We start from the raw sequence: 16,023 nt of genomic DNA on the forward strand, positions 1-16,023 counted from the left end.
ACGAGCGTCCGGTTACCTCGGTCCTCGGCTGCTTCCCTCCGCTCGGCTCCCCGCCCCCGGCCTCGCCAAGGCTGCACCGCGCGGCCAGCTTCCTGCAGCCCCGGACGGCGCCGGACCGGCCGGGCGCGAGCACCCGGCGGACGCGCGCCGCTGTGCGCGGCCTCGCCGAGCCCGGCCGGCGCCCGGCGTCCTCGCGCCCGCGCCCGCGCACGGCACTCTGGGTAGTGTGGTTTCCCGGTACCTCCTCCCGGGGGACCGCCCCGCCCCGCGTGCGCTCGAGCCCGGCTACCGCGCTGGCGGCGGGCGTGTTCGCCCAGCTAGGGAGTGTTGTCCTGCCTGATGCTGGGGACATCCGGCGGGGCCTGGCTGGCGTCCTCAAAACACAGGTTCAGATAGGCCACAGCATGATTAACCTCCGAAGTTATCCGTTTCTTCTCTTTTGTGGCTGTACCGTAAGTCCCGTCTCGCTCATGGTGAAGCTTCTTAGGGTTTCTGTCGTTTAAAGAAGAAAAAAAAGGGACCTCTACTTTTGTTCCTGACAATTAATTTCTCCGCAGGCTCTGCAAAAGAGATATATTGATAACAAAACATCTGGTGTTTATATAACTACTTACCCATAGTTTGTAAGACCAAGGAAGCAGTTGGTCCACCTGAGCACTCACTGCTGAAAACCATTGCAAGTGAAAATGATGTTGAAATCAACTAATTTTTCTATAAAGTCTGTGAAATGTTGGAGGGGATAGATGAGCGAGCAAAGAAAAAAAAAATTGAAGGCTAAAATCTTACGTTAGAGCAAGCTCTAGCTTTCACAACCTTAGGAATCTATTTCAGAATAAATTCAGTCCTGGTACATTTATAAATACTAATACATAGGTTTCGATTGATTTAGCTAGAAAAGAGCCTTTAGAAAAAAAAATTGCATCTTATGTAAAAACCCCAAGGTAACTAATTGAAATTTCAATTCTAGGGGGGGGAAAAAATCACTTTTCCATTTTAAAATAGCAGAAATAGAAATAAATCTTAGTACTTCAGAATATTTCTCTTCAGGACATTATGTTTTAAAATTTTAATATGAACAAACTAAGAAAAGTGGAGCAAGACCAGTTTTAGTGTGCAGACACACAGAAAAATTGTAAAATTTGTCTGGAAGTATGATGTAATAACTGTGTATTTAATAAGGCCATATTCTAATAGAATTTTTTTATAATTTGAACTTTTTAATTGCATGTTCAGTGTCCCCTTAAAAATGCTTATAGAACTGCTCTTTTTTCCTCTGCTAATAGACATATAAAAAACTGCTTGTACTTACTAACTACATCAAAGAAATCTACACAGTATTTCAATATGGTTTCCACTTATTTTTTCAAGAATATTTAGTGAGCAATTAGTATATGGCATACACTGAATTAAGAACTGGGAAATAGTGAATAAAATTGAATAGTTCCTACCCTTGTGGAGACTTAAGAGCTAGTGGAAGAGACAGAACTAAACACATAATGAGAAACAAAAAGGTATACGAGGACTTCCCTGGTGGTCCAGTGGCTAAGACTCTGCATTCACAGTGCAGAGCACCCAGGTTCAATTCCTGGTCAGCAAACTAGATCCCACATGTTGCAACGGAAAGATTCTGCATTCTGCAACTAAAACCCCCTCACAGCCAAACAAATATTAAAAAAAAAAAAAAGGTATGCAGAGGGTTGGGCTTCCCAGGTGGCACTAGTGGTAAGGAACCAGCCTGCCAATGCAGGAGACATTTAAGAGGCCCAGGTTGGCTCCCTGGGTAGGGAAGATCCCCTGGAGGAAGGCCTGATAACCTACTCCAGTATTCTTGCCTGGAGAATCCCATGGACAGAGGAGCCAGGAGGGCTATGGTCCATAGGGTCACAAAGAGTCAGACACGACTAAAGCAACTTGGCACACATGCGTGCACATGCAGAAGGTGGCAAGGGGATTGGGGTGCGTATAAGGCATACTAATCTAAAGTTTTTTGTTGGGAGACAGAGGTCAGGCAAAAATTCAATGAAATTCTCAAATCAAATAACAATAAACTGGGGGAAAAGTCCTCCCCTTAAATGTGATATATCAACAACAATGCTCTCAAATAATTAGTTTTAAAAATAATATCTTACTAAACAAGGTACATCTTGATGGGATTCATAATATGGTACCCCAAAACAAAGCACCTTGACATACTGAATATCTTCAATTGAAGGAATCTGAGAAAACAGGGAAAGCAGGAAGGTCTCTCCAACCCCCCAACCTTCTTCCCCCAAACTGATCATCAAACTCCCATATAAAAGGTACTGTCCCTATACCAGGAGAAAATTATAGACATTCACATTGCCAGAGATTGAATTTAGGGCTGAGAAATCTGTATAAACATACTTAAGCTAATCCTTTTCTTCCTAGTAATTCCTTCACCATTTACTAACCCTAGACCAAACCCCACTGTGTTGTCAATTCTTCACAAATATATTATTTCTTTGTCAGAAAAGTGAAAGTATTAGTCCTTCAATCATGTCTGACTCTTTGAGGCCCCGTGAACTGTAGCCCTCCAGGTTCCTCTGTCCATGGGATTTCCCAGGCACAATTGCTGGAGTGGGTTGCCATTTCCTTCTCCAGGGCATCTTCTAGATCCAAAGATGGGACCTGCATCTCCTGCATTGGCAGGCAGATTCTTTACCCCTGAGTCACCAGGGAAGCCCTCCCATATACATGTAAAAATTCAATAAAATTTGTATGCTTTTATCCTGTTAATCTGTCTTCATTTGTTTAATTTTCAGAGACCCTAGGAGAGTCAAGAAAAACTTTTTCCTCTGCTACAACCTCAGTGAATGAAAAGATCACACATTTCCTAAATATGACCAAGATGTCTTCTTTGCTTTTATTCATTCCTCTCTAGCTCCATTTCAGAATTAACAGAACTACTTAATAACCTAATTAATAAGAGACTTATTCATTAGAGACTCTTTTCTAAAATTCCATGAATTAAAACTAGAAAAGATCTGACCTCTGTTGGTTCACTGTCTGTTGTACTTTGGTCCAAATAAATTACAATGTTTTGACCTCAATTGACATTTGCATTTTAAGTCTTTATCTCTAATCTGGAATGAAAGGCTTTATAATATCCAAAAGAATTTCAAATGAGGCCTGCCAAGCGATTTGGAAAGATTAATGAAGGGAACCATTTAATTTTCATTTGCAGTGGAGGCAAAGCTTTCAGTCACTGGGCAGTTCCCTGGACAGCTGTCTGACTATGCAAACTTCCTTGAATATCCTGAACAAGCAAGACAACACCCTCCTGTTCGGGTCAGAGTCACTGGCTGGCAGTGACCTTTCTTCCTATTCTTCCACTCCAATTAATATTTTATCACCCATTCCTCATCCAATTTGACTGGGGTTCCAGCTCCACTTAACAGCAATCACATCCTGCATTCTGCCCCACAATGGTTGTATTTTCTGGTCTCAGTCTAGTGGCCTAACTTAACCTATTTAAACTACTTTATGAGAGTCCTTTCATCCATTACCCTTGCCATTAATCTGACATAGGTATCTCTAAGCCTTTGCTGATCTTTTCCACCCTCATCTCTGAGATATTTAAGTTTCCCTAATTTCTCTCTGGGCCTTTGAAGTTGCTGTGCCTTCTGTCTCCCTCTTTGCCTGGTAAACTCCTGCTTGCCTTTCAGTATCAACCCATATATTGTTTTCGTAGGGAAGCATATCCTGGTTACAGTTCCGCTCCTCTTTGTTCTGTGTTAATGCTTTCTGTATATGCTCACATTACAACCTATTTTTGCTTCTCAAATAGCTCTCTTTTTAGTGAGCATTTTAATTAGGTATCCTTTCATTTGTCTGATAGCTTCCTAAATAGAAATTAGGAACATGGTACTGGATATAAGATGGCTGATTAACAAATACTTAGGAAATAAATGGATGCATATCAACTTTGGGCAGTGAAGAAAGTGTGGAAATGAAACTCGCTCAGTCGAGTCCGTCTCTTTGCAACCCCATGGACTGTAGCCTAACCAGGCTTCTCTGTCCATGGAATTCTCAAGGCCAGAATAGTGCAGTGGATTGCCATCCCCTCCTCCAGGGGATCTTCCCAATCCAGGAATTAAACCCAGATATCCCGCATTGCAGGCAGATGCTTTACCGTCTGAAGCCACCAGGGAAGCCCAAGAATACTGGAGTTGAGTAGCCTATCCCTTCTGCAGAGGATCTTCCTGACCCAAGAATCGACCTGGTGTCTCCTGCATTATGGGCAGATTCTTTACCAGGTGAGGTAAAAGAAGGATCCTGCAAGTATTTTCTGTAAAGCAAGTATTTTAGCTTGTGGACCTTAAGGTCTCCATTGCAACTACTCAACTTTGCTTCTTAAAGCATGAAGGTTAATTCTCACTGGTAGTTCCATAATATCTATGTAGTAAGGAAACTGAGTTCCTTGAATGACTTGAATAGAAGGAGTTGGGGGGGAGGGAGGATGCAGCTTCTGCCAGAGGGCATCACTTGAGGATGTGGTTACATAGCAGCTACTTTGTTCTTGTTTAGATTGATTATTTTGGGGTCCTTTGCAGTGGGTCAACAGATGGAGCTAAAACAAAAGGCATCATTGGTATCAGTTCAGTTGAGTCGCTTAGTTGTGTCCGACTCTTTGCAACCCCATGAATCACAGCCTGCCAGGCCTCCCTGTCCATCACCAACTCCCGGATAGCCACTGCCAATTTAGTTTGCGCATGAAATAATTTCTTTTGAAAATTATCTGTGTTGGTGTGTTGTTTTTTTTTTTTTTTAATTTGGTGAGTTTTTAAACTCAGGTTTGCCTCCTGCCCCCCCACCACACACACACACTTCTAACATTTCACTCTGGCTGTTCCATTCTGCTGAAATCAGATCACTTTCCATTCCCTGTGAACCTGCCTAGACATGGTCAAGCTTTCAAGCTGCCTTTGAGGGGAGCTGTGGAATCTTCTTTAATATGACAGGATGAGAGCAGTTCTCCTCCATCCTGCCACACTCCAGCTTCCCCGATGGCTCAGTGTGTAAAGAATCTGCCTGCAATACAGGAGACATCGGAGATGCGGGTTCAATCCCTGAGTCAGGAAGGTTCCCTGGAGAAGAAAATGGCAACCCACTCCAGTATTCTTGCCTGTAGAATCTCATGGACTGAGAAGCCTGGTGGGCTACAGCCCAAAGGGTCACAAAGAGTGGGGCATGACTGAGCAGCTAAGTGCACACACACTGCCACACTCCGAAAGCCTCCTGACTCTATCAGAAAAACATATTTAGAGAAACTTTGTTTTCCAATGTTTGAAATGTGTGCAACACACTTCTGGGCCAAGTTGTATCCATGTGGCACAGTGATGCAAATGTAATAATTGTGTTTCAGTTCCAATACTATTCCAAGTGCCTGATCTCTATGAAAGCTGCTGTAGATCTATATTACTTTAGCTTTCTGATATCATCTTCACATTCTCACAGAAATCTATGGAAGTTTTTTTTTTATTAAAAAAGTTACGTTGCAGAATGACAGATCCTGCTAACTGCTTAAACAGTATCTTGTTGCCTTCTTCATTAATAAAGGCCCGTTTTTTTTGTTTTCTTGTTTTTTTTTAAGGAATGACTAGGTACCTAGCTAATAGACTATTTGTCAGGCTCCCTGACAGACTAAGTTCTATTCATAAGATATAAGTACAAGTGTTGCTTGTGACTTTCGGGGGGAAGGCTGCTTAAAGGGAATTGATTCAGCTGGAAGATACCTCTCTTATGCTTCTTTCCTTCTTACTGGAAATAATGGCTGGAGTTTTAGCAGTCACTTTAGACTATGAGGTTATTTGAGGGTAGAAATCATGTATAGGATGGTGGAAAATGACAGAAAGAGCCTAGGTCTTTAATGACCAGTGAGCCACCTAACCAGTCCTGCCCCAGGCCTTTTGGGGTTGGAAGTTCCAGTTGTGAAAAAGATAATATTTGTATGTGATAAACAAAATATGGAGAAAAACAAACAAACAAACAAAATATGGCTCCTTCTAAATGTTAGAACTGGCACAGTGGCCTGCCCAGGCTTACAGGCTTTCTTTCTATATGGATTCGCAATTTAGGACTGCTCTTTCACTGGGCCAGTGGAGAAGTACATCAGTCAAGAGCCACGAAGAGATGAGCAGATGAAAATCATTGATTGAAGAGGTAAACTAGGATTGAGTAACCCCACAGGGCATGTGAATTTACTTCACTAGGCCTTGACCATTTTGCATAGAACCCTTAAGACAACACGTGGAGGTTATCATGTTGCAATCTTGTAATAATGGTGTAATTCTTTCCCCTAAATGGTTGCTGGCTCTCCTATTGCCACACTCTTGCTCCCATAATTCTTGCTCAGATGAAGCTCACAGTTTTAGACCCTCTTTGTTAAATGAGTCTCTTTGGGAGTTTATCAGCCAATGTTGAAAGAGGGAAATTGTTATAATGGCTTTTCTTTTTCAAGGAAGCAGAACCAAAAGAAAACCTTTCAGCCTATTTCCTCAGCTGCAAAACTGGATTATTAGAATTGAATAGTCTGTTGTTCAGCCGCTCTGGGAAGTTTCACTTGCTGCTTGATCTTCAGCTGAGCCCTGAGGCAGAAGCACAGAGGGTCACTGGATTTGTGCCTACCTGGCTAGAGGGAGGGACCACAAAAAAGACTGTTGCTTTTATATGCTCACAGCTGTTGAGAAGAAAACAAATGAGGCCAAAGGACAGCAGACGTGTGATCCCCTTTGCTGTGCGCTGCATTGGCAAGCAGTCATTTACATGTTAGTCAAGAATTTTAAGACTTCACTCAGATTATTACCCTTAAATCTGGAGTACCATTTTTCTTTAGAAAAAATTTTAAAGAAATGTCCAGCTTACCTGCCTCTACTTCTCGACATGAACCTTCTCCCTCAAGTTCTGCCAAAAGTTTAGCTCTTCTTTCCTCCCAAGCAGCCTGCTTTCACCCTCTCAGGAAGGCTGCTGGCAGAGAACTCCCAGTACATTTAATAAGCCATTTGAGGCAAATTTTATAAAGGTTCTAAGAAAAGCTAAAAGGACCCATGCAGTATTCCTGAGCTAATAAGAAAGAAACTGCCATAACCCAGAGAGGAGAGAAAGCTGTGGGTAGAGACCTACTGACTATAATAAAGCCTTGATGAGTCCCTGCAGGGAGGACGCTAGGATAGAAATACCCTAATCTCCCTCTCCTTTCTTTTTGGTCCCTCTGCTGTGCAGAGGGATCTCAGTTCCCCAACCAGGACTCAAACCCGCGTCTCCTGCATTGGAAATACAGAGTCTTAACCACTGGGCCACCAAAGAAGTCCCATTCTCCTCTTCGATTTACTAGTGACACTGCCTACCAAAGGCAGCTTCTGGAAGCCAGAGGACAGGAAGTCTGTTAATTTTGTTCATCAACGTCAGCTTTTCTGGCACAAAGCTGGATAGAGAAGCGCGAAGAGGAATCTAGAGAGACAACTGGAAGATATTCAGCCACCTGCTGTGGCATTTTTTGCTCAGGCTGGGCTTATCACCTAGAACACCCTCATTTTCAATTGTCATATAATCCTCTGGTATGGTCTAGGATTCAAGTATATGACCTACTTTTAAATACAGACATCCCTCTCTCCTGGTTAGCATTTTCAGCTGTATCTTTCCCACTGACATTTAACTATATATAGCCTTTATTGCCATTAAATGTTTCAAAGATGTGTAAGTATCCCATTACATTTCAAGCTCTAGGAACCAGAATTGATGTTATGCTCCTTTTCAATCTCCATAGCACCTAACACAGTGTTCGGCACAGACCAGTTGAAACAAATTGTAATTTTCTTAATTCTCTTTTTTTATCCCCACCCCCTACCTGCCCCAGAGGGGTTTCCCAGGGGGTGCAGTGGTTGGAAAAAATTAAAAAATCTGCCTGCTAGTGCAGGAGATGTGAGTTCAATCCCTGGGTCGGGAAGATTCCCTCGAGGAGAAAATGGCAACCTACTCCAACATTCTTGCCTGGGAAGTCCCGTGTACAGAGGAGCCTGGCGGGCTGTATCCATGGGGTCGAAAAAGAATCCGATATGACTGAAGGACTGAGCAGAAACCTACCCCAGTAGCTGCTTATCCCATCACATTTTGTGGGCACTCTAAGGAGGAAAAATTAAAATACTTAAAATCAGCATTAGAAAGTAAAAGAAGTGGAGATGTGTCCTAGGGGCGTTTCTGAAGTCGGATCATGGAGCATGCAGGTCAAAGGAAGGCTTCCATCCGCAGACACCTGCAGCTCTTTATCATTTTTTTCTGTCTGCCTCATTATCCAAAGGCAGGGGAGGCTAAAAGTGTGGGGGAAGCTTGCTGTCTCGCCTCCTCCCTGCTGCTGCTAAGTCGCTTCAGTCGTGTCCGACTCTGTACGACCCCATAGATGGCAGCCTACAGGGCTCCTCCATCCCTGGGATTCTCCAGGCAAGAACACTGGAGTGGGTTGCCATTTCCTTCTCCAATGCATGAAAGTGAAAAGTGAAAGTGAAGGCGCTCAGTCGTGTCTGACTCTTCACGACCCCACAGACTGCAGCCCACCAGGCACCTCCGTCCATGGGATTTTCCAGGCAAGAGTCCTGGAGTGGGTCACCATTGCCTTCTCGTCTCCTCCCAAGTGGTCTCAAACAGTGATTGAAGGGAGCTGGTGACTAAAAAATAAGCAACCTCACCGAAATGATGGAGATGGGGGCAACTCTGAAGTAGCTCCTAAGAGGGTTCCCAGAATCCCCTGGGACCCACAAGGACGATCTGCATAACAATTCACCCTTAATAAGCTTCCTTCCCTTTCTTCTGTCTTTCTGCTGCTGACAGTTCTAGCATCTCTATTTTCTTCTTGAAGCCTTTGCCAATAATTAATTTTATTTCTCTCCTAATATCAAGGATGAACTTTTCAATATTCCCATTGGCCATTCTTTTTTTTTAACAATCTGGCTTGTTTCTGTTCACAAAGACAATTATAGGAAGACAGTGCTGCTGTAATACTAGCTGAGGTTATGATCTCATTGCTTTTTGTTAATTGGTTGGTTATTCTACCTTCAAGAGCAGACCTGTCTAAGAATGGCCTCTGACCACTCCTTGCTTCAGGTATCTAATTTACACTTAAGTTTAACCTTGACCGCTGTATCAGTGGCTTTCCACATCGATCTTTCTGCATCTCACCACTGGCTTTCCTATCAATATTCAGTTTCAGCATGTTGAGTCCTGACTTCCAATCTATTACCATCGCCAACGTTTTTAGTTCTATCTAAACTCTCTTGGACTCCAAAATTTGAAATAGCAGAACTTCTTTTTAATCTTTTTTCTTTTTTGTATTCAAATGCAATCAAACATGACTATGCAGTTTCTTTGTTCACAATATTTCACAGGTTTTCTCCTAAAGCTTTATTTCTACAATCATGACTCTAAATTTACACCCACCACACTCTGTCAAGTGGAGAAGGAAATGGCAACCCACTCCACTATTCCTGCCTGGAAAATCCTATGGACCATGGGGTCACAAAGAGTCGGAAACAACTGAAGTGACTTAGCAGCAGCAGCAGCATTCTGTCAGGAAGACTTCTCCCTTTAGGGCTAAAAGAGCTTCACACACACAATTTTCATAATTTTAAAATAATTAAATTTATCTTGTACATAACAGTATATGTGTATACATAAGATATAAAGAATAATTAAAGTGTTACTCTGAGGGTTCCTTTCCAAACACATTTCTTTTTTTCTTTCACAGAGGTAAATACTATCCTGAATGTATGCTTTTCATTTCCGCATATTGCTTTGCAGTTTTACCCTTGCATTTAGCTTGCATGCTTTTGACCTTTAAATACGCAATATTGTATTATACATATTTGGGTTTTTTTTGCAACTTGCTTTTCTTGCTCAGTATTGTATGTAAGATTTGTTCTTGTTGATGGTTTATTCATTTTTTACTACTGTGTAATACTGCATTGGATGTGTACCATAATTATGCATACTGTAATTTACTCAGCTCCTCTGTTGATATCTCTTATTTCTGTTTTTTTTTTTCTTTCCTATTACAGACTATGACACTTGTGGTATGTATAAGCTTACATAGCAGGGCAAGAGTTAGGTGGAACTGCTGATTTCACAGTGTTCCTGACTTTGATGTCAGTGTGCATATGTCCTCAGTCACTAAGTGCTTTCCAACTCTCTGCAACCCTATGGACTGTAGCCTGCCAGCTTCCTCTGTTCATGGGGTTTCCCAGGCAAGAACACTGGAGTGGATGCCATTTCCTCCTCCAGAGGTCCTGACCCAGGGACTGAACCCGAGTCTCCTGTATCTTCTGCGTTGGCAGGTGGATTCACTACCACTGAGCCCCCTGGGAAGCCCCTTGATGTTTCTGCTGCTGCTGCTGCTAAGTCGCTTCAGTCGTATCTGACTCTGTGCGACCCCAGAGACGGCAGCCCACCGGGCTCCCCCATCCCTGGGATTCTCCAGGCAAGAACCCTGGAGTGGGTTGCCATTTCCTTCTCCAAGGCATGAAAGTGAAAAGTGAAAGTGAAGTCGCTCAGTCGTGTCCAACTCTTAGCGACCCCACGGACTGCAGCCTACCAGGCTCCTCTGTCCATGGGATTTTCCAGGCAAGAGTACTGGAGTGGGTTGTCATTGCCTTCTCTGCTTGATGTTTCTAGGTAATGCCAAATTGTATTCCAATACAATCATATCAATTTACACCTTTAAGAAACGTTTCTGAGGATTTCAGTTGTCCCACATTCTGGTCCACATTTAGTTTAGCTAGATTTCTTAACTTCTGTCAGTCTGTTAAATTTAAAATAGTGTCTCCTGGTTTTAATTTGTTGGTTTTTTATTTTTTAAGCTTTTGTTTTTGATGTGGACCATTTAAAAAATCTTTATTGAATTTGTTACAATATTGGTTCTGTTTTATGTTTTGGTCTTTTGGCCTTGAGGCATGTGGGATCTTAGCTATTCCACCAGGGATGGAACCATCACCCTCTGCTTTGGAAGCCAAAGTCTAAACCACTGGACCACCAGGGTAGTCCCTCCTGATTTTAATTTGAATTAATATAACTATGAATGAGATTTTAATGAACATATGTTTATTACCAGTTCAGATTTTCTTTTCTGTAAAATTCTTGCTCAAATTTTTCCTTTTCTTGTGGATTTTTGTTCTTTTTACTGATTAGTTTTTAGGAGTAACCTTTAATATTCTAAATACTAATACTAATCTTCTGTTTATCATCTGAGTATTAAACATCTCCTTCCAGATTGTGGCTTGGCTTCTTACTTTTTAACGGTATCCTTTGATAAACAATTTTTAATTAGAATATAAGTAAATTCATCAATCTTTATTTACCCTAATGGCTTGAGCTTTTTATATCTTCAAGGAACATAAAAATTTCTGACACATAAAAATTTTCTTGTTTCTATTCCTGACACAAAAAAATTTTTCTTCTACAACTTTTGAGTTTACCTGTTAAATTTAATTCCTTAGTCTTCTTGAATTGATTTTGGTAAGTTACATTTTAATTTACCACTTATGCCTACATTATGGACAGCTTACAGAATACTCAATATTTTTCTACTTCTTTTTTTATTCTTTAGTTTATTATTTTAAATAAATGTTTTTTTAGAGTGCTTATTTCAAGCTACATAAATCTTTTAGTTTGAAAAGTACAAAAGCACTCTTTGTTATTGTTTAGATATTGCATAAACTACTAAAATACAGGCAAGCCAGCAATTTACCTCAATCAGCATTTGATTCTTGGATGTGCCACTAGATTTAGAGTGGAACGAGTTCTGGGTCCATTTTGTAGATACAGAGGTATTTTAAAGTATTTGATCTGCTAAATGAAAGTGAAAGTCTTAGTTACTCAGTCGTGTCCAACTCTTTTGCAATTCCGCAGACCATAGCCCATCAGGCTCGTCTCTCCATGGGATTTCCTAGAGAAGGAACTGGAGTGGGTAGCCATTTCCTTCTCCAGGGGATCTTCCTGACCCAGGGATCGAACCCAGGTCTCCTGCATGCAGATGAATTCTATACTATAGCAAATCAAGCATTAAAAGTTATGCTCTATACTTCATATTGTTTATTTAAATATGACTTCCTTCATGGAATATGGAGATGTATTATAAAACATAGAGTCTCTCTCTTCAGGTTTTTCAAACCGTACCAGCTTGTAATGCATCCTCAGGGGAAAGCCAGACCCATTCAATAAATTGGTACCAGAATTAAGCTAAAACTTGTCTTTGGGATAGCCTCGGAGGGAGGAAGTGAGAAACCATAGTAATAGTTGTAAAACACTTGGAGCTCCCTCTGCTGGAATATATTGGTTAAGGAGCAATAGTGAAGGAAGAGCTCTACCTCCAAGGTGGAAGAAATGGAAACAAAGGAAATAATCTCAAAGTTAGCATTGACACCAGGTTAAAGGGAAAGTTTAAAACAACAGTAGACTTTCTTCTAAGGTTTGATTTTGTAAAATTTGTCACCTTTTCCTTATATGTTATGAATATTCGGCTTATGGTACAAAAAACATTAACTTGCTTCATTGTTGTTGCTGTTTAGTTGCCCAGTTGTGTCCAACTCTTTGTGACCCCGTGGACTGCAGCCCACCAGGCTTCTTTGTCCATGGGATTCTCCAGGCAAGAATACTGGAGTGGGTTGCCATTTCCTTCTCCAGGGGATCTTCCTGAACCAGGGATGAACCTGCATCTCCTGCACAGCAGGCAGATTCTTTACCACTGAGCCCCCCCAGGTCTCCCACATTGCAGACAGGCACTTTACTGTCTGAGCCACCAGGGAAGCGACTGTGTCCCCAGGGAAGCCCACCTTGATTCATTAACTGACACGTTAAGGGAGCAGCCTCAGGGAACAGCATAATATCATTTTAGAATATTGATGACTGAAAATATATTTATAGAGTAAACTTTTATTCATCATGTAACTTTTGGGAAGTCACTTATCTCTGTACTGTGTCTCTCTAATTTTAAAGTGAAGATGACGATAACAACCCCAAACTCTTTGACAATGGAGAGTAAATGAGAAGCCAACAGATATGAAACAAACTTCTAAGGTGTCACATATCCCTGTGGCTAAAATCCTGTGACTGGTTGGTAGCCATACTCCCAGATGATTAGCATCAAGTCCCTGGCACTCTGTAAAGGCCTGGTGACATGGTGATGACTAAAGCATTCTCCTCATCATCCTAGAATTCACAGTTTAACAGCCTACTGAAGAAAACACTATAATAATACAAGCAGTAACAACAAAACATGGCAAATCCTATAAAAGAAAAATGTATTGGAAGTTGGTAGGGACACATAGTTTTCTAGATGATCAGAAAAACTTCAAAGAAAAGTTATATTTGAATTGGGACTTGATGTATGAGGTACTTGCCAGTACATATTTTTTTTCTTAAAATTTTTGTTTATTTAGCTGTTCTCAGTAGGAGCTCTCATCCAAAAATGTTTTAAAACATGATAATTAGGGAACCACAAAGTTAGCCTAGTTCTAGTTAATTTCATTGGAAGGCTTAATAAACAACATACTGATGCAATCATTGATTAGATAAATAAATCACTAGACTGAGATAAATATAACAGTATGGGAATAAGGAAAATATTGGCTGATGTAGAGGGAGAAATTAATAGAGTGATAGATGTTAAGTCATATATTTTTCATTTATATCCTACTTCTGAAAGTAATGTTAGATTTGATAGCTTTCAGTTCATATTTTAAATATACTAATACAAATTTAATATTCAGTTCAGTTCAGTTCAGTCTCTCAGTCGTGTCCGACTCTCTGCGACCCCATGAATCACAGCACGCCAGGCCTCCCTATCTATCACCAACTCCCGGAGTTCACTCAAACTCATGTCCACAGAGTCGGTGATGCCAATCAGCCATCTCATTCTCCGTCGTCCCCTTCTCCTCCCACCCCCAACCTTTCCCAGCATCAGAGTCTTTTCCAGTGAGTCAACTCGTCGCATGAGGTGGCCAAAGCATTGCAGTTTCAGCTTTAGCATCAGTCCTTCCAGTGAACACCCTGGATTGATCTCCTTTAGAATGGACTGGTTGGATCTCCTTGCAGTCCAAAGGACTCTCAAGAGTCTTCTCCAACACTACAGTTCAAAAGCATCAATTCTTCGGCGATCAGCTTTCTTCACAGTCCAACTATCACATCCATACATGACCATGGGAAAAACCATAGCCTTGACTAGACGGACTTTTGTTGACAAAGTAATGTCTCTGCTTTTTAATATACTATCTAGGTTGGTCATAACTTTCCTTCCAAGGAGTAAGCGTCTTTTAATTTCATGGCTGCAATCAGCATTTGCAGTGATTTTGGAGCCCAAAAAAATAAAGTCTGACACTGTTTCTACTGTTTTCCCATCTATTTCCCATGAAGTGATGGGACCAGATGCCATGATCTTTGTTTTCTGAATGTTGAGCTTCAAGCCAACCTTTTCACTCTCCTCTTTCACTTTCATCACGAGGCTTTTGAGTTCCTCTTCACTTTCTGTCATAATTAATATTAGTAATGATAAATTATCTTTTTGTTCTTCCTTAAAAAAATAATTTTGTGTACTGTTAATGCACTGGAAAAGACTCTGATGCTGGGAAAGTTTGGGGGTGGGAGGAGAAGGGGACGACGGAGAATGAGATGGCTGGATGGCATCACCAACTCTGTGAACATGAGTTTGAGTGAACTCTGGGAGTTGGTGATGGATAGGGAGGCCTGGCATGCTGTGATTCATGGGGTCGCAGAGAGTCGGACACAACTGAGCGACTGAACTGAACTGAACTGAACTGTTAATGCATTTAGGTCCTTGGGTGCTAAGCATTATGTCTTATATTTCATACATTTAGCCTTTAATGATTTCTTGACAGGCATAGTCTTAGAGCAGGAACAAAAGTTCTATAGCTGCATTTGCGAAATGCCAGACGGGATGAAGCACACGCTGGAATCAAGATTGCTGGGAGAAATATCAATAACCTCAGATATGCAGATGACACCACCCTTATGGTAGAAAGTGAGGAAGAACTAAAGAACTTCTTGATAAAAGTGAAAGAGGAGAGTGAAAAAGTTGGCTTAAAGCTCAACATTCAGAAAACTAAGATCATGGCATCCGGTCCCATCACTTCATGGGGAAATAGATGGGGAAACAGTGGAAACAGTGGCTGACTTTATTTTTGGGGACTCTAAAATCACTGCAGATGGTGACTGCAGCCATGAAATTAAAAGATGCTTCCTCCTTGGAAGAAAAGTTATGATCAACCTAGACAGCATATTAAAAAGCAGAGACATTACTTTGCCAACAAAGGTCCATCTAGTCAAGGCTATGGCTTTTCCAGTAGTCATGTATGGATGTGAGAGTTGGACCATAAAGAAACCTGAGCACTGAAGAATTGATGCTCTTGAACTGTGGTGTTGGAGAAGACTTTTGAGAGTCCCTTGGACTGCAAGAAGATCCAACCAGTCAATCCTAAAGGAAATCAGTCCTGAATATTTTTTCGAAGGACTGATGCTGGAAGTTGAATCTCCAATACTTTGGCCACCTGATATGAAGAACTGACTCATTTGGAAAGACCCCGATGCTGGGAAAGATTGAAGGTGGGAGGAAAAGGGGATGACAGATGGTTAAATGACATCACTGACTTGATGGACATGAGTTTGAGTAAGCTCTGGAAGTTGGTGATGGACAGGGAAGCCCGGCGTGCTGCAGTCCATGGGGGTGCAAAGAGTTGGACATAACTGAGTGACTGAACTGAACTGCCTACATTAGAAAAGAAGAAAGGTCTTAAATCGATAACTTACTTGTATACATTAAGGAACTAGAAAATTAAGAGAAAATTAAACTGAAAACAATTAGAGGGAAGGAAATAATAACTGATTAGAATTATATAAAATAGGGAATATAAGAATGAAGAAAAAAAATCAAAGAAATCTAAAGTTGTCTTTTTGATTGGGCTTCCCTGGTGGCCCAGTGATTAAGACTCCATGCTGCTACTACAA

The 16,023-nt window shown here is 41.3% G+C and overlaps 1 protein-coding gene and 1 long non-coding RNA gene across 7 annotated transcripts in view; one reads left to right on the top strand and one right to left on the bottom strand.

Annotated features, from left to right (window-relative positions):
- The window catches only part of KLHL8 (kelch like family member 8), a 58,161-nt gene extending 57,714 nt beyond the window's left edge, over positions 1-447 (bottom strand). For 3 of the 6 annotated variants that reach the window (XM_055434325.2, XM_055434320.2, XM_055434322.2), the window contains exon 1: positions 17-153. Coding sequence is in view for 3 of the 6 variants with exons in the window: in XM_088836466.1 (XP_088692592.1) it covers positions 17-352 (336 nt within the window). In the remaining 3 variants the exon portion in view is untranslated. Of the gene's footprint in view, positions 1-16 lie in introns of all 6 variants that reach the window. The other 3 variants (XM_088836470.1, XM_088836469.1, XM_088836466.1) reach the window with 2 other exon arrangements.
- LOC129561984 (uncharacterized) lies at positions 314-3,071 on the top strand. The gene is made up of 2 exons (XR_008687091.2): positions 314-452; positions 2,784-3,071. It is a non-coding gene; the product is annotated as an uncharacterized LOC129561984 (long non-coding RNA).
- Positions 3,072-16,023: the final 12,952 nt, after the last annotated feature.

This window comes from Moschus berezovskii, chromosome 5, assembly GCF_049115385.1.
Source record: "Moschus berezovskii isolate FMDL1 chromosome 5, NW_MosBer_1.0, whole genome shotgun sequence".
Taxonomy (NCBI): domain Eukaryota; kingdom Metazoa; phylum Chordata; class Mammalia; order Artiodactyla; family Moschidae; genus Moschus; species Moschus berezovskii.